We start from the raw sequence: 19,143 nt of genomic DNA on the forward strand, positions 1-19,143 counted from the left end.
TTATACGCATGATTGGAGGGGTTCAAATGTTTCATTTTAATTGAGTTTAAGGGTTCAGTTGACAAAAGATTAAGTAAAAGGGTCTAGAATACAAACTCATACAAGTACAAAGGTTCATTGGACCATTTCGCCTTTCTGAATTTATGTTAGATTTTTCGTTTTTGAGAATCAAACAATTTAAATTTAATAAAAAATTTGTATCTTCAATTTTTTGAAATAAAATTTATATATTTATAAGCTATTTAAAAAATACTTATATAAGTCACAATTTTAACTCATTCTGCTCCACATAAACATTTTCACCCCATGTTCACTTGTACCACGTTAAATTCGTATTCACCCTAAACCCACCATCACCTACCCATAAAGTTGGTGAGTTTATCACATTATATATTTAAATATTTTCTGCCTACTTACTATATGCAAAAAAAAATATGAAAATTTACTTGTTTCCCTTAAAAAATATATATTCGATCCTTTATATTAAAGACATAAACCCTTGATGCTTTATTTCCGATTTTTTGGCTAAAAATATTTTTTAAACTATGAGTGAAACTTAGATTACATTTTTGTGCTATAATAGTGAATAAAAAACATTCCTTATCTATGTCAAAATTGTAATATTCATCTTTTCGTTAGTTTTTTTTTTTTTATCAAGAGACCAATGGCTAAGAATCATATATGTATGTATAAACATGTGACTTTTTCTGGAAATCTCTCTATTTTATCTTTTTCAATACATTTTAACCTATCCAGCACCTTCCCCTAACTGCACTAAAATACAAATAAACATCAAATCTCCCCTTCCTTCATTGTTTTTCTTCATCTTTATTTTTTTTTGAAAAAAAAAGAACTAATTTGTTTCTTTAGTTTTGGGGAGTTGAAGGAAATAAAAAAATGAAAAATATTTCATAGTTATCAACTTATTATGATCAAACACTAGTTTTTAAATAAAACAAAATAGATTTACAATATTCATATTCGAACACTAATTTATTATAAATAAAATGAAAAATTATTCCAAAATACATGATTTTCTTTATGACCAAACAAATACTTAATTATTATGTTGTAATCATAAATCCTCCTACCTCTAGGATTCAATAATGGTGTAGAAGAATTTTAGTAGATGATATATCCTAAGCTATTTAGAAGGAACTAGAGGTCGTATACTCGTGTTTTTGAAAGCCACCCCCCCCCCCCCCAACCCCCCATTTAACTAATGAAAATTAGTAATTATTTTTTAAAACAAAAAAATACTCCAAATTAATAATCATCGTATACATTATGGATATTACGATAAACTTTATGCTTATTTTATTTTATATATCTTAATGTAATTAGGGTAGGTTAACTTAATTTTCAATATTAAAAAAAGGGTAGGTTAGCTAAGGCTTCGTATACAAATATACATCTTATTGGTCTCTCCTTTAGATGTTTTGTAAAAGAGAATCCAACTTCTTCTTTCTCAAAAATAGGGGTAAAGAAAAAGGAAATTGCGAGAGAGGGTTACTAGGAGAAAAAGTGAATTTCTTTTTAGTGTAAAGATTCAAATATTCAATCAACTGAACTATTAAAATTTTCGAAGAAAATCTAACAACTCGATATGGACATGAATATTTCAAATTCTTGTTCACCATCCAATTTAAGAAATTCACGTACTAATTTAAACTAGCCTGTGACCACTTCATAACTTTGTTATCATTATGTTCTCTTCAAACTAGCCTCTATCTTTATTTACATCTTACTGTTTTTTTTTTGATAGCCATGATCTTTTAAATTCTTACTACATTTTACTCATTTTATTGAAAAAAGGAGTATCATTTATTCGTGTAAAAATATTTAATATATATTAAATATCAAAGATTTGAACTTAGACTTAGGCACCATATAACAATAGTTTCCCTGCGAAAAACATGAAAAATAAAGAATCTATTATTGACTTGTTGTTTCAATATTCTTTCAAAATCTATATACGAATAATAATATCTTCTTTAAGAAAAATCGTTCTTATGTCTCAAGCTTTCTTTGTTACTCCTTTGTTTTCAAGTTATTAATTTTTCTAACAGCGTCATCATTGTAATTGTCAATCCAAAGTGTTTTTGACCCCTTCACCTGATCACATCACATTATCTTTTTCCTAAATCTAACTTATACATAGTGTGCCTCTATAAAATTCTTTTTATAATGTCAGTGCATTTTGATACATGTGCAACTAATAGTTATAGGGAAGTTTTGAATAGCCAATAGTAGAAGTTTATTGCAACAAATTTTACTAAAGTTGTAATTCATTGACTGTGTATGCACTGGCTCAGAAGTAGATGATGCCAAAGTGTAGTTCACGGGTTCCATCCTTCTCTTTTCTTTGGAACTAGCAACACTCTAGGTGTTCTCCATTTGTTAAAAAGTACAAATTTTGGTGCATAAATCATGTAAAAGAATATTGAACTTCAAATCTATAGGTACAACACAATGGCTGAAGGAAATAATGGAAGTAAACCAGCACAAGTGTTTGGCATCCATCACTTGATTTTGTGTGGAACCAAGACCATCCTCACTTGAAATAGAAAGGTTCCAAATCGGATGTTGTGGGAAGTGTATAATGCTCTGAATACTTCCTCATGTTACTAATGTTCGTCAACAAAAACTTAATATAAACAAGATAGGCAAAAATGTTTTGAGTCTTATCACTATGCTAATCATTAAGCTATAGGCTATAACCAACTCCAAAGGGTGGAAACTCTCTGGAACTCGCGGCATTTCACAGAAACCTTGGCGGAACTCTGCCATGTTGAATAGTTGATACTATTAAGTGCAAGTAAAATGGAAGCGACCTTTGTAGAATGTCAACTGCTCGTTTGAAGACCATTCTCTTTTTGGAGCGTATACTGTATTTTCCTCTCTTGATTCCTGTCTAATGTTCTGTAAGACAAATTGACATTCGTATAATGGGACGCTCAGCTTTGTCTAGCAGAGTGCTTGATCCTACTTCTGACGGCATAATATATGCAAATTTATCTAGGATCCTGAAATTAATGATCCCTACTTCTGACGGCATAATATATGCAAATTTCTCTAGGATCCTGAAATTAATGATCATTCCCTACTCAAACACGCTCGTTCCATGCGTCTGCTGGAAAACAAATACACTAACAAGGCGTAACCACGGATACAAAAACGAGAGCACCGACCTTGCTACATTACTTCATCTTCGTCTTTATCAACCACACTATGCAGTAGCCGAGAAATACCCATCCAAAAGCTGACTGGAAGGTGATACTTGAAGTGACTGATCAATGCTGAACTTATGTCGCAAGCAAATTTTTGGAACTCTGGCTTCACCACCAAGCGAATCAGCATTGCTGACCACAAATCCGGAGCTAATTTCACTGCACGTCCTAGGGAATGAAACCCACTCACCACCCTAACTAGAATACCATGTTCCTGAAAAAGAGAATGAATAATGATTCTTATGAACGTTGCTATGCCTGAAACCAAAAAGGGCCACTAGGAAACTAAAGTACCAAACCAAGAACTTAAGATGCAGACTACGAAGTGGCCACCAAATTAAACAAGAAAACCACAATCTGTCTGCTGACCAAAGCAAGAAACTGAATTTCAAGAGATATAGAGAAAGTGACAATGACATCCCATGCAATCATTCATAATCAGTACATCATACCACATAGAATCACAATAAGATAGTAATTTTTCTAGTAGGGTGATATATTTGCTTATAATTAATGAACTAGTAGGATCTACTTTAATTTGTTTTATATTAGACTGAATATTTGGAGTTCAGTGGTGACGGTTAAATTGCTTCGTCAAGCTAATAGTATTGCGATTATAAGATCAGAGTAGAATGTCAACAATAGTAAAATGCACTTTTCCATTGTTTTGATAATAAGCACTGTTGCTCATGATTTGCATAACAAGATGAAATATACCTCATATCCAAATAAACGTCTCGCTCTAAGCTTCTCATCAAGAAGATTATTTAGAAATTCATCTTGATAGAAAACATCAGCTGCTTTAACTATGTCTCTGACAAGGAATACACGGACTCTTGAACCCTTGTCTGACAAAATAAATTGGAAAAGGTCTTCTGTTGCAGAGACTACAGCCCGTATATCGAATGATCCCAATGGATCCGAGTAACTCTCCTGAGTTTCTCCTTCTGTTTCAGAAGCCTGCTGAGATATTGCTGCAATCTGCAGGAAGATACATTTTTAACAATTCACATACAGGAGTCCTAAACAACCCATCCCCAGTTATCAGTCACTGTGTCAACAGATGCTGAAGTATTAGAAAAGATCAAGCTTCAGAGGGTTGTCTTTTAATAGCACAATGCATTGTAGCCCAATGAGATTTCTATTTGGACACATTTGAGAGAATAGTTTTTCTATTGTTTATCTTACCAAACAAAAACAACAACAGAAAAGCTGACAACTTCCACCGAGTACTCATCACATCATACTAATAATTAAGATCATATTAAAAGGAAGACCTAGAAAATTCACATAAACTATTCACATATAGTAATTTTTGAATCCAGCAGGAAAAGAGCTAAGACGGCCTTCTTTTCACAAATAGTCAAAGGTTCTTGTTCAGGAAAGAAATAGGCCTCACTTGTGCTACCTGCAAGAAACAAGTATAACAACACAGAGAAAGAATAAATGACGTACCAGTCTCTCTAGACGATTCCATCTCATAGAACCATCATTACGGATGAGAAGCTCTCTCAATATTCTCCTCATATCAGGAGTTGGATCTACCAAGAGTCTTCCGATAACAAAAGGATATGCACTTTCAACAACTTTGAAATCTGGATCCAATGCTTTTGCTGTTCCTTCAAGAGATCCAAGCGCTCGTATCACCAAAGCATAGTCAGGAGGAAGAGAAAAGTTGAAGTCGTACATCACATCATACAATTGATTCATTATGCCCTGAAATCATTTGAAGTGCCACTTAGTACTTGCAAGGTCATGAAGCAAGCTAACAATCGTGTCTCATTGAAGTAGATATCAATGGGTATAAAATATAATTGCAATAGGTCAACCAAATTTTGGAGAAAAATTCATCCTATAGTACAATGACGGGAGGTTCATCCCTAGCATATTCCTTGGACAAAGATAAGATTTGAGAAGTTTATCACACAACTCATGAAATCCAATCAAGCAGCTCTAACCAATCCACCTGAGATTGTTTTACTGGTAGAGCCATTAGAGTACAAAGTAATTACGATCCGCATAGAAAAATGTAACATTTGGTTTATATCTTGTCAACAACAAACATCAATTCCAACCTAGTTGGAGTTAACTACATAAATTCCTCAATATTCATTCCCCTCCATTGGACTCATTTTATTCTAATACTAAGATTCTACAACACTAGAAGTTTTCTCTTCTATGGGCAATATCTCCAAACAAACTTCGAAGTGTCCCCGCAAATACCGAGTCTAGTGCAAGTGTACTAATACACCTCAGCCTAAACCCTACTGTCTATATGAACTTTTTGCTTCCATTGTGTTCTACATTTACATTAAGTCGGCATTGATTCTGAGAGATGGTAAGGTCTTTTCATACAACTTGTGATTTTAGGTCTAGCTTGTCCACTTTCATCATCTCCAATTATTATGAAGTCATACATACAAACAGATCCCTATGGAGGTCTACAGAGAACAAGACTATACCATCTTCGCATCCTTCACTGAATTTATCCTGTGTGTGTGCTACTTGCACCTTCTGCAAGATGCTATCATTTCTAATGTTTGCATAAGCAAACATCCATTTTAAAGCAACACTTCTAGAAGGTGAATTTCGTGGATGAATGATATTGTTAGTCTTGCAACAACGCTATAGAACCGGGTTTTCACTTTGATAAGGATTCAATCACATCACACATCTGCTGACTCTTCCATTTCAAACATATTATGTTAATCATATGCATTATGTATCATCTTATTCTCCCATAACATTGAATCTAAATATCTCAATTGTTGTATTTAAGCACCACAATGTACCATCAATGAAACTCTAATGATCTATGATAATCCTTCCAAACAAGTGCAAAATTCCTTGACGAACAAATACAAATTACAAGTCATTGGCAATGCGATCTTTTGTTTTTGATAACTGGTGTCCGGGCCAGCTTTCGCACACCTCGACTAATTCCATGGGATACCTGCCACCTTCCACCAGTCACTGGCAATGTGATCTTTCTTTGCGCTTTCACAAAGGAAGGATTTCATCTAATCTCAACTCAACATTATTCAAGTTTTATGTATTTTGTCCTACGTCAACTAATCCTAAAGTCCAAACTTCGGTTGCATCTGCATCTTAATCTGTAGAATGCATCTCCAAAGTCCAAACTTCACTTTGACTCCGACTAGTCTCATCAATAAACGCAATACTTTCTACAAAGTGCATATATCATGACCAGGGTAAACAAGTACCGGCTCATTGTAGATCCTTGATATAAACCCACAATTACGGAAAATCCTTCTATATCCCTACACTGTTCTCACACTTGTCATAGAGACCGTCACCATCATGGGTCGACAAATGATTGTGAGTATGACTGCTTCAATGGCGTATGCTGGTGCTTGCTTTAATGGTGTTGAAGAAACAAAGAAATATAAAACCAGAAGTGATAAAAACAAAGAAGAGATAGTGGAAATTGGCCAGATGGAAGGGACACTGATCAACTCTGTTCAAACTTGGATGCCATTCCAACTAACATGATGTCACTGTTTCCTACCCCAGCAGGGATTTTAAACAGATTGGACAGAGTCAGAAGGAAGTTCCTATGGCAGGGGAATAAAGAAAAGGAAGGTATAACCTAGTTGAATGGAAGGAGGTAACTGGAAAAGAGATATGGGGGAGTGGGTATAAAGAACTTGAAAAACCACAACAAGGCCCACAGAATGAAATGGCTCCGGATGACTTGATGAAGAGGGGATAACCTTATGCCCTAGATGTTTACTTTGTGGGGAGTAGGCAGAAACTGTAAAACACCTCTTCTTGCACCAAAAGTTTACAGGACAATTATGGAGGTTGTTTTTAAATTTGAGAGGTATATCAGGGAAGGTCACACAGACATTCCAAAGCCGTGAAGAGGTAGGGATACATGCCAAAAGCAAAAGCAAATGGAGAATCATACCAGCCAGCATATGGTGGACTATTTGGAGGGAAAGAAATGCTAGGTGTTTTGGGAACATAGAGAATAGTATAGATCAAGTTGAATTGTATCTTAAATTCTGTGTTTTTGGTGTGACCAGATTTGGTCTACTGATCCTGTCTCTATTATTGAAGTTCTGGATTCATTATAGACATAGGATCATAGGATTCTGTAAATATGGTTGCAGTACAACCCCTGTACTACTCTTCTCTTATATAAAAATACAAAGTTAAAGGCCATAATCCTAACTAAATCCAGTAGAATAAATGTATATTTAAGTTGTCTTATACTACTATTTTTCTTATTAAAAATCATTACTTAAGAACTTACCTATTATAGGCTTTAATGTAAACCTGATTGTGTAAAGAAACTTTACCTGTCGGTGGATATTAGTTGAACTCCATGAGTAATACTTTTGAGGGAATCTACGTACTATTTTATGGGGACAGAATATGGAATAGATATGTAGGTATTAGTAATACATAGATTAAAATTTAAAATAGCTAAAATGACAAAACCAACCCAGACAAACTTCCATTTTGTTTAAGTAGTAAACATATTAATACATTATACACTATTTTAAAATATGTCAATGCAAACATCCATCAAGGAATAACCCATTTATCACAACCCCTAGATAACTAATTCCTGGATAACTTGTCTTTAAGCCAAACAACTCCGTAGTGCTTAAAGGACTCTCTTTGTGGCTTTTTTTCTTTTGGAAGGGGGCTCTATTCAGATCCAAAAAAAAAATTCCCTAGATTAACTAGATTGCACTGCGCTGCTTGGTCTTTCTCTATTGCTCTACCGTAATACCTATATGTATAAATGGGAGAATGAGCTTTATTGGGAAGCATTCTCAAACTAGGAAAAAAATAAATAGAAAAAGGAACAGAGGGGGAGCAGGTTAAGAACCTGGAAATCTTGGGATTGTCTGGTTCCATCACCAAAGGACGTTCGCAAAGCTTCTGAAACAGATTGAATGTCTACTCCATCAGGTAGAAATCCCAGCGAAAGAAAGTCATTTGCTAAACCCAGAGAGTCTCGATTAACAAAGTGAACAAGCTGCAGTGCACAGCACTTATCAACTACCAAACATGAATTTATTACAAATACTTGCCAGCTTTATGCATACAGAGCCAATTACGTTAAAAATAGCAAACCCCATGTGTGAAAAATAAATAAGCAAATAAATAAATAATAATTGCAAAGATCCTGAAGTGCAGTCATCTGTTGAAACACTGGACATGTAATAGATCAATGAATACTTAGACAATCCATGCAGACATCAAAATATGCAATGCCTTAAAGAACCAAAGTTTCAATTTTAGAAATTGTTTAAAACGCATGCCAACACTTTCTTGCTTTTGTAATGCAGTCATCTATACAACTTTGGGACGTGCAATAGGTCAATAAGTACTTAAGACCCCATCCATGTAGACATTAAAATATGCAATGCCTTAAAGAACCAAAGCTTCAAATTTAAGGAACTGTCTATAAGCGCATGCCAATACTGGAATTGAAGATGTGACCTCTTCCTAAAGCAGTATTCCATATACTCAACAATGAAGTTCAAGGAGATAACAGAAGCAGAGAATATGAGGATAAGCAGAAAAGTTTTAGATTTAGAAATGTAATGCAACTGCCAAAAAAAATAAAAATAAATCCCAATCAGATTTGAATCATGAATAAGTGTAAAGCTAGAAAATAAAGCCTTTGGTAACAAACCTCATATCTCCACAAAGAAACAATAGGAACAAATAGTTGATAGACATTTGTGTAAAATTTTGTAGTTCAATGAAGTTCTCACATCATGACTAATTAGGTGAAGGTTGATGTTAGTCACTCGAGACTCTTTAGTAGTCAATACATGCCAACTTTCATCATCCTAAATTTATTCACTTTTAATTAAATAATAATAAGAAATTGATGCTCTCACTTCCTTCTCAAATCATACTCGAAATCTGATGCTGCCTACATCATCTGACAAAAGATTTTGGACTTTGGAGAGTTATTTTATCTCGTTTAACTCATTCTAAAAGATTAATATGTTTTTTCATTTTTTGTGCTTTTTTCTGGAAATCAAGAAATCAGAGTTTCACAGAGTTTATGCTTTAATTACAAGGTCTTTAGCTCATACACATTAGCTTAGCACTTAGCATGTACTACAGATTCAGATGCCAAGTATCACACATTCATACTTCATCATCCTTCTGCTAAAAGATTGTGGTGGAGCTCAGCTGTGATTGTATGGAGAACCCTGTGTTTTTACAAAGAGGTTGGTTGATTTTGTGTCTTTTTTTGGGGCTTAAAATAGGATTTAAGGCACGCAATGGGCAGAGCTTACTTCTTGTCTGGAATGGACAAGTATACCCGTAGTGGAGGCAACAAGGGTTTACAAGGTATCACTACTGGCAAGAGGACAAAGTTAAGTTGGGGAAGAAAATGATGAAAAAGAACATCACACCAAAGAAGATAGAAGATATAATAACAAGAGTATTAATGGATCAGAAAATAAGTGTAACAAATAGGTGAATCGGCTGGAAAGAGCAATAAAAGGGGAAATGAAAAGTGGAGGTTTGGTTGCACAGGCAAATGTTGAGAGGATGAATAAAATTAAAATGCTGCAACGCCTCTAGATCTGTGATTTATATTCAGAGGCGCAAAGCATTTTCTATCACAGAATTCTAGTATAGAAACTATACGAGCATATGGGAATAAGATTGCTTCACTATTATACATCACCTACGCTCATGCATCTGAATTTCTTTGTGTGATCCCACCAGTTTCAGCGTACCAAGAACAACAGATTTAATTAACTCCTTCCCTTCCTTTCCCTTCAGAAAGAAATCTCAATCAAAGAGGGATGCTCAGACAGAATAGAAATAGAAACAAGCTAGAAGAAATATCCACAGAGTAAATGCTCGGCCACTCCAAAAAGAATGAAGAAGAAAACAAAAAGAAGTCTTACAATCCAGGTGTCCCCAAGAAAATCCCAAGGGATGATTTCATCAGGACTTTGTCTATAATGTATTGCAAGAAAGTGCTTTTTGAAAAAAGGTATTGTAGAAGAAAGAGAACTAACATAAGTAAATAGAAATATTCATTCCAAACAGCTCAAGTAATCAAAAACAGTGGTAACAAAAACCTACACGAGCAACTATAGGTCTCGTCTTGCAGCCCCACCTTAAACAAAGGAAATCACTCACTCTCAAACAATTTAAACTTGGATGAAATGGTCACAGAACTCTATGAAAACATTCTACAGGAATTGATGGACCACAACACACGGTGATATGCAACAAAACAGGATCTCAAAGCATTCAGAAAAAACTAAAGAGCAATGTCTGTCAGTAACTGCAAACAATTGATGAAGCTAGCCAATACTACTTGAACTAAAGGTGATCGACATAAACCCAAACAGATAATAAACGATGACCACATGAAATGCATCCAAACTATATCTCAATACTCCAACACACCAGTCAGTCAACCATGAATGATGAGAATTTATCACTAGAGCTAACCACTTTAATAAGTCCAACACGATAGTGACGTGGAATGTCTCCCATCATGCCAAAATCAAAATAGGCAAGAGATCCATCCTCAGTAGCAACTAGGTTCCCAGGATGAGGATCAGCATGGAAAAACCCCACCTCAAGCAACTGCCTCAATGAGCAGTATAACCCCTGATAAAACAAAAGATATTTCACAAAGTTTAAGAATAGCACAGAAAGGAGCAGATAAACTCTACTAAGAAAGACAACTTCCTTTTTATTTTGTATTTTTTGTGTAAGAAAAGACAGCTATTTACCTGGTCAACAAGTCTCCTCCTATTTAGGTTTGCCTTCCTCATTCGACTTTCATCTGTCAGCTTAATCCCATCTATCCACTCCATCGTAAGCACCTCCTTACGGGTAAAGTTCCAGTATATTTTAGGGACCTTGATACCAACAGTTTTCTGACACCCGACATTATCAGTTACTGCACTCCCTGGGACAGTTTTCTCTTTACCTGTAAGTAAAAGCTAAGTTAGCGTAAATTGAAATGAACAAGGTTAAGGAAATATTTACTGAGCACTCAAAAAAAGTTCACGTGCATTAAAGTTCACTTATTTTAAGGTTGCCAAAATATTGGTTTTAGATCACTGTGCTCTACAACCTAGTGACACATTGTCGGAAGGGAGAAGGGAGATGGGAGATGATAGAAAAGGGAAAAGAACAGACAATAATGGGAGAGATGAGAGAGATTACAAGAGTATATAGAGAGAGGCCATTCACGGAGTCTTACTCATCAAATAGAGTATGTTCAAATAAAGTGCAAAAGAACCCCCAATTACAGTGAGGGAACCAAGACCAAGCTAGATTCTCAAACTATTGAAACTGAAGTGACGACGAGAAGATAAAAACATATATAACAAAATAAAATCTAATCTAAACAATGATAAGGATACAGGTTAACCTCAAAATGCTTAGACTAGACTACATATTAATAAAAAGAAAAGGCTCATAAATACCCCTCACATATGGGAAAAGGTTCATAAATACCCTTCTTCCACCTTTTGGTCTAAAAATACCCCAACCTATATTTTTTTTTGGCTCAAGAATACCCCTAACCTACTGGAAAAAGCTAAAAAATAACCCCCCCCCCCCCCACCTCAACATTATCCTGTCACGACCCAAATATATTCCATGACATTCAATCTACATTTGTACTGACTAGTTCCAAAAAATGAAAGGGAAAAAAGTTATTCCATAATACCATAACCACTAAAGCAATGTCTGGAAGACACTTACTACTACATGCATAAAGAGATGCGAATCTTTCGGCATTTTGTGCTTCCAGGATGTAGTCAATTTCTTCGAACATGTGTCTCACCTATCCATTCAAGCAAAACCCCTGGGGTTAGCAAGTATATAATAGACAACTATTTAAAAGAAGTTCAACTTCTCTCATATTTACAGAAAATGGGGAAATAAGAGGATAATGAACCAATTAGGAAATGAGACATAGGATGAGCTAAAAGCAATTACTAAAATACAACTTTGCGGGTTTTCTTTGATTTAATCTCTTAACAAAAGAATATGTTAAGAACTAGTGGCCAATTGATAGTGTCATCTTTAGAGTAAATTCGAGATATTTTCATCTGCCTTGATAGCTATTGGTTGAGTTGTTCAGTTTCTAATCAAGGATTTGATCTGTTAACTGTTGCAGCCGTTTTATTCAGCTCTGCCAAGTGCACCTTGTAAATTTGACTATACATGCATTAGCTGAATCAGAATTCACCTCATAATCATTCCAAAGAACTAGCAATAGACTAGTAATATACTCCTTGAGATAAAGACAGTCTTGATGTATAACCCATCACATTCACACGCATTGTGTTCCAGATATCATCTTCCGAAGTACAGAAACATAAGATGGAAATTTGGAATCTCACCATCTCATTGACAGCTACCAACAGATCCTTACGAGCTTTTGCAAATCTTTTTAGTTGGCCACCAATCATATGAAATAACATAGCGTCCAGTGTCAGTAAATGTGACATATGAGGCCTCTGGACCTTAACAGCCACCAGCTCTCCAGAATGCAAATGAGCTGCAAAACTTGAAGCCAAGAAGAAACATTAAAAGCTTGAGTACCCCTTGAGCAAGGCACTCACTCTTCCAAAACCAGTTACGTTCCCCTAGTAGATTTATCTTCAAAACGAATTAACCTACAAAGAGACACCCAAGAGCCAGAAGTATTATAGGAATGAATGCATCATGACATCGTAAGATGTATCACCAGAATGAATTAGTTGGTGCTAGAAATGTCAGAAAAAGTGAACCATATCTTGGATCAACAGAATGACCAGTTTTTGTCTCTACAACCACTCTTAGGGAAGATTCCACATGGGGTTGGATATAGAAGGTTCCTTCCGGAAGATAAGGTAAAAGGTTAGGAAAAGGAAGAAAGTGAGAAGTAATGAAACACCATAGAACTAGTAGTTAGAGACCTAATCAACGACAAAAGCAGAGAAACACCAAAAAATTCAAGCTCTAACCTTTATATACTTGGCCAAGAGATGCTGCAGCAATTGGCTCCTTGCTAATGTCAGCAAATACTTGTGAAACGCGAACACCCAACTGGGACTCAATAGATCTTCTTGCAAGATGAGTTGGAAATGGGGGGATTTGATCCTGGCAAGATGTGAAGTACAAATTAAAGGATAATACATTATGTTGAGAGATCTTATCCAGCTTTCAAGAATACAACACTTCTTTCCTCCCATTTTTAGTAAGCAATAGGGCTGGAAGGTACTTGTAGAATAGAAGGCCAGAAGTTGGAGATACAAATCAGCCATTTTAAGAATTTGAACTTCCTTTTGAATGAAAGTTTGAGGTCCACGATATCTTTTTGTAATAAAATATTAAAAGATAAGACATGCTTGGGACAAACCAGCAAAAAAGAAATGTAATGGTAAGTTGGGATATGACCCTAGTAGCAGCACTGAAGTATTAAGTTTACCTGTAACTTTGCAAGTTCTTGACAATACACTTTTGGTAATATGTCCGGCCTTGTACTTAAAGCTTGTCCCAGCTGTTATTCAAACAATTGCAGAATTAACCATAAGACCTTTTTCCCTGCTGGAGACAAGTTACAAGCTCCTGTTGGAACCCAGGGCTGATGCACCATGTAAGCAATCTGAAATTACAAGGGCTCTTTGGCCCATTTAACCACATAGAATTGATATCACAGATGACTATATGTAGTCAATAAACAAGAAGAATATCACATCAGCAGAATATTTTCTTCGATAATGGTGTTCTATCTATCATACTGATGAAGTGGCATCACTGATCAAATACATTCTCTTGCCATTTCATAGATATATCAAAGAAGACCTCAACTCACCCCATCCCACCCCCACCCCACCCCACCCAAAAAAATCATTTGAGTACATAAAGAAAATAGATGCAAGTATAAATTTTCAATCCCGTCCTAAACAAAACCAATTGTGAGGAGAAGAACAGAGACAATCAACCATCTTTTTTTACATTGCAAGTAACTGAACAACTTTGGATGATTTTCCTTAATTCAAAAGGGATCATGTGAGTGATGCCAAGAGATACACTTGAAGTTCTGGAACGAATATAGCACTCACTCAGAACAGAAAGAAAGATGGAAGATTGTCCCTGCTTGCATTTGGTGGACAGTTTGGAAAGAGAGAAATCAAAGGTGTTTTGAAGACAATTATAGCTCTATCCAGAAACTGAAGATGAAGTGCCTAGCCCTTTCCTTTTTTTGGGTGTAAACATGCATGTATGGAAGACATAGAATCTTTCTGCTGGCGTACTAGGATCTCTGTAAGTAGGTTATAGCTTAGTACATCTTCCTATATTCCCTTGTAAATATGGGCAGGTGCAGTTTTTATGCAGCAAATAGTTACATAAAAAAAGATACCTTCTCAAAAAAAAAAAAAAAAAAACGACGAGTCCCATCTACATATAATATCTTAACCATTCTTTTGCCAACAAGGAAGCAGTAAATGCACTCTTTGCACTATATATACACGTAATTAGTGCCACCTACACCTCCTTCTCAATTCCTGTTTTGCACCATTCCTCTGCCAATAAGGAAGATATAAAAGCATTATTTGCACAAAATACCTAGTAAGGAACCAAGTTTAGTTATTCTCTAAATAAATTTCATCTTTGTCCACTCTTCTCCTAACCCACACGTTTGTGAATAGTATTTTCAAGGTAAGGCAATTGAACTCTGTGATTGAATGAGTTTCTAGAGTGCTGGCTAGGTTACACGACCGGATTTGTAAGCTGATTCTCCACCCTACCCCACCCCTCGGTTGATCAGTAAAGCAGGGCAGACAATTTTTGAGCATAGTCTAATTAAATAAAAAAATACTTAAGTCCAGGCTACACATATTACCTTGGTTAGAGCAGAATAACTCAATAAACCTCTCCCAGTCTACTAAAATTCTTTCATATTTGAATTAATATCAACATTTCCAAAAGAACAGGCAGAAGCCTCTGGTTTACTCCTATGTACAGGTAACCGGAATTCAAAATACATCATCTTGACTTAAAGGAGCATGTAAGAATGAAATTTCCTCCATTAGTTTAGGATGTAGATGCTGCTTGACAATCAAATTCAGTGCGTGAAATTAAATGTACTAATCTATTAGCTATAGAAAGTAAAGAAACCTGCTAAGTTTAAATACGAGCACTTCTGGTGGTCAAAAGCTTTTGCATAAAAACCAGTGTTTCCTATCTAGTATTATCTATATATAATAGGGAAAATAGATTCTGAATAACATGTTTCTTTGAGGTCTCCAGTCATGCCTGTAGTCTGAGCTTAAACATCTTCTATATTGGTGTGTCAATGTATGCCACAATCTGAAATGCAAATTCAGAATGGAACAGAGTGGTGAGCCTTGCCTCTCGGCAGTGGCAGACTTCACCCAACAATTTATGCTCCTTCCATGTAATGATGATGAGGCACACCATCATGTACATTCTCCTATGAAATTAGTTGTAAGCCTATTGAAGCAGTATCCTCACCCCTCGTAAAAACAGCACCAAGAACAGAAGTGGTAATAGACTACACCACAGCAGACAGATATGAATACTTTTACAAATAATAATGATGTTTTCCCACCAACATAAGAGGATAAGATGGTCTTAACAGATAGTGTAACTTGCCTTTATGTAGAAAGGACCCAAGTCGATAAGAGTTTCACGGAACTGCAAATAAAAGAAGTAAACTCATTGTTAAGGCCTGCGTGGATAACCAGTTAATCACTTGAAATTCAGTAATAGATGGAACCATAAACAACAGTAAAGAACAAATAAAACCCAAAACAAGAAAGCCACTGTCTTAATAAAATCTAAAAACCAATCTAGTGAATTATTTGAAAATACACGTTAGATGAAATATGACTTATGAGTGGGGCAAAGTAAGCTATGAGTAGAACCACAAAATTAACTATCAAACCAAGACACACCATCCTCATCCAACACAAAGTGCAAGGCACTTGAAACCGTATTTTTTAACAGCCGGACTCTTTAAGGAGCAGCAATTGTACGATTCACAGATGTATAGGTGTCAACAAGCTCAGAACAACTGCAGGAAAGCATATCTTAATACCTAAGTCAGCAACAGGTGATTGCTTGACAAAAATGCATTGGAAAGTTCCCATTCAAATCACTATAATAAGTAAATACCTAAATGAAGGTGTTCCGAGTAAATTTAAAAGATATAGTATCAAAGAACTACATTCAAATACAGTGTTGCCCATTTTCGCCTTCTCTATTTCTTTATTTTTCTGTCACATCAATAAGGAAAGGGTGTTTCGAGGCACACTAACTGTTACTTGAGATAAATAAAGTAGTATGGTTAAAGGATATGAAGTTAGTTCCAGTACTCCTAACAAAAGAAGAATTAGAGGTTTTCCTTTCCTCAACTTTTCCATTTTATCATAGCAAGATGCTAGAAAACACTGAACAAATAATGGAAGTCATTTCACAGCTTTCATGCTCTGAAGCTGAAAAATCCATTTTCTGATCCATTCTTGCTATTCTGTCAAAATGCCTATAAAACACTACAGTGAAAAGTATCTGATCCATTGTATGCAATAGACCAAATAGACAGCACACTGTCATCTGTCAATATGTCAATAGAACACCTACAGTGAAAAATCAAACCTTTCAGATAGAACTTCATTGGAGAACTGAATATACCTTAACAGCACGTCTTCTTAAGTCATGGACAAATAAGCGCCAAACAGTTAGCTTCAACACATAGAATGAAATAATGGCTGCTCTGTACAAAGCCATGAATGGGCCAAAACGATATAATGATGAAAGGCTTTTCGACTTATAAGTAAGTGCATGTCCAAATTCGCTTTCTAGTGATTCCTTCCTCAACCTAGCATACTCAGCAGTTGGCCTTTCTCCATGCACACTGGAAAAACCAGTAGAAAAGCTGCACCAAATGCGCATTAACTCATTAATTCCTTGGGAAGAAAATATTCCACTACAGAATGTATGCACAAATGTTAGACAACAAAATAAAAATGAGGGTGGTGAAGCCAATAAATTGATCAATAATGCACAAGAGAAGTACAAGGGCGTTTCGGAAGCAACATTGAACTGGTTCAGTAATCAGTCACAAATCAAGAGAGTGAGGAGAACAATATTCATTCACTTACTATTTTGGGGTTGACACAAAATTGCCATGGTTTCCAGCTGGAATAACCTCAGGAAACCTACTGGATGAGTATTCGCACCAAGAAGTCTCAAATGAGCAGCCAAAACGCAGAGCTGAAAAGAAGTCAGAGGTGGAAAAGAACCACTTAATTTTTTGTTATTAGTTGAACAAGTTGAGTGATAAGTAATAAGCAGAGGGTAATGACAGCTACAGCGAGAAAATATGAGCAACGCTCAAAAAGGTGACAGCTACAACAATTAATATTTCACAAGCAAGAGGCTGGTTCTAGGGGAGGAGATAGAAATCCAATAAAGTGAGTGAATTCAAAAGGGTCCCATATATAATATGTTAAAACTTGAAAGTAATAAACTAAAGGGATAATACATAAACATACACTCAAACTTAACCTCAGCTAGCAAGTAAACACTTCAACTTTAAGAGTGCATATCCAGACACCTTGCTACAGATGGACTCAACATAAAACCAAACACTCCAACTCGTCACCACTTAGTCTCTGGACACAATTTCAGAGGTGTTTAGATGATCATTTGGAAAGTTGGAGTGTTCAACAAAAACAATGGAAATGAATTGAGCTATCTAGATGCGCACTCTCAAAGTTTGAGTGCTTACCCACTGAGGCCAAATTTCAGCATCTATTTATGTATTATGCCTAAATTAAACCATGAAGAGTAAATTCCACATAGGATTTTCGCTCTCTCTTTCTCTAGATAGCAAACAAGGATAGCGAAATTTACATAATTTACACCAGGAATCGGCAGCCCTTAATTACAGAAAAACTAACATACACTGTTATATTTGACGAAACCAGTGAGAGTGTACTTTGGAGAAGCACTCTAACTTCTGGAAACTAAAGGTTACAGTGAAGTTTAGGTGAGATTACAGTGCCTAAACGCACACAATTCAGATATCTAGGTATGATTAGCACTATATAATAAGCAAACAATATTCTGAATGAAGGAGCAGTTTCATATAAAATAAAATTACGCAGCTAATTCGGTGAAGAAGTATTAATAAAAATGGCAAATTACTTGGGGACAGGACTGCAAGACGCCGTCGGTTAAGGCATGAAATGGTACTCCTCATCGGCAATTTTGAGTGTTCACATAACCTTGCCCAGCGATGTATGTCCTGTGCATATAAAGTGTTTGACAATATGCCTCTGAGAAAACTGAATTCAGGCGTAGCGATTGAAGGTGCCAACGGTGCTTCTTTCGCTGTTTTCTTTGCTATAGCTTAGGGGACCTAAGAATGTGCCACGTTCCGCATACGTGGCTCACAGTGAGAGTCAGCAACTGAAAATGTACACTTGCAAATTGCAATTGTGCTGCGGAAAAACAATATTACAATCTCTAAACTACTTACCATAGAACAATTATATCCTATTTGAAATTTATGAAAAATAGAATTGGAAAGCATAACTCTTCAAGTTTTATATTTAGAATTTTCATTATGATTTTTAAATAAAATAAAAGGCTATTTTATTAAAATGATAAAGTTTTATGATTAAATTGATTTTTATTCAAAAATGTGTTTGTACTAGTAATTGGGAATGTCAAGTTAAAACATAGAATCTAAATTAAACTCTATTAAACATTAAATCTAAATATTTATCGAATCTAATTAAATTATACATATTCAATTAGATTGAATTCAATCTAACTTAGTCAATTAATGTTCTACAATCGAGCTAGCTAGATCACTAGTATTTTTTTCCGTATATATTCTTAATAATTG

The 19,143-nt window shown here is 35.4% G+C and overlaps 1 protein-coding gene across 1 annotated transcript; it reads right to left on the reverse strand.

Moving 5' to 3' along the window:
• Positions 1-3,179: 3,179 nt before the first annotated feature.
• Positions 3,180-18,748, reverse strand: LOC125826093 (uncharacterized). The gene is made up of 14 exons (XM_049505393.1): positions 18,438-18,748; positions 17,390-17,501; positions 16,920-17,163; positions 15,882-15,923; positions 13,690-13,761; positions 13,226-13,361; positions 12,620-12,777; positions 11,976-12,057; positions 10,994-11,193; positions 10,707-10,868; positions 8,095-8,244; positions 4,686-4,946; positions 3,948-4,211; positions 3,180-3,444 (listed from the first exon to the last, which is right to left on the reverse strand). The coding sequence occupies exons 1-14, from the start codon at positions 18,490-18,492 to the stop codon at positions 3,196-3,198; spliced, it is 2,187 nt and encodes a 728-aa protein (XP_049361350.1). The 5' UTR covers positions 18,493-18,748; the 3' UTR covers positions 3,180-3,195.
• Between the last annotated feature and the right edge of the window lie 395 nt (positions 18,749-19,143).

This window comes from Solanum verrucosum, unplaced genomic scaffold, assembly GCF_900185275.1.
Source record: "Solanum verrucosum unplaced genomic scaffold, falcon-dt-bn FXZP01000060.1, whole genome shotgun sequence".
Classification (NCBI taxonomy): domain Eukaryota; kingdom Viridiplantae; phylum Streptophyta; class Magnoliopsida; order Solanales; family Solanaceae; genus Solanum; species Solanum verrucosum.

Excerpts from the sequence above, each read along its gene's own strand:
- LOC125826093 (XM_049505393.1), bottom strand. The coding sequence starts at position 18,492 with ATGAGGAGTACCATTTCATGCCTTAACCGACGGCGTCTTGCAGTCCTG. Across the intron at positions 17,502-18,437 it reads TCTTGCAGTCCTGTCCCCAA|CTCTGCGTTTTGGCTGCTCA; the intron begins GTAATTTGCCAT and ends ACTTCTTTTCAG. Across the intron at positions 13,362-13,689 it reads AAGAACTTGCAAAGTTACAG|GATCAAATCCCCCCATTTCC; the intron begins GTAAACTTAATA and ends ACATCTTGCCAG.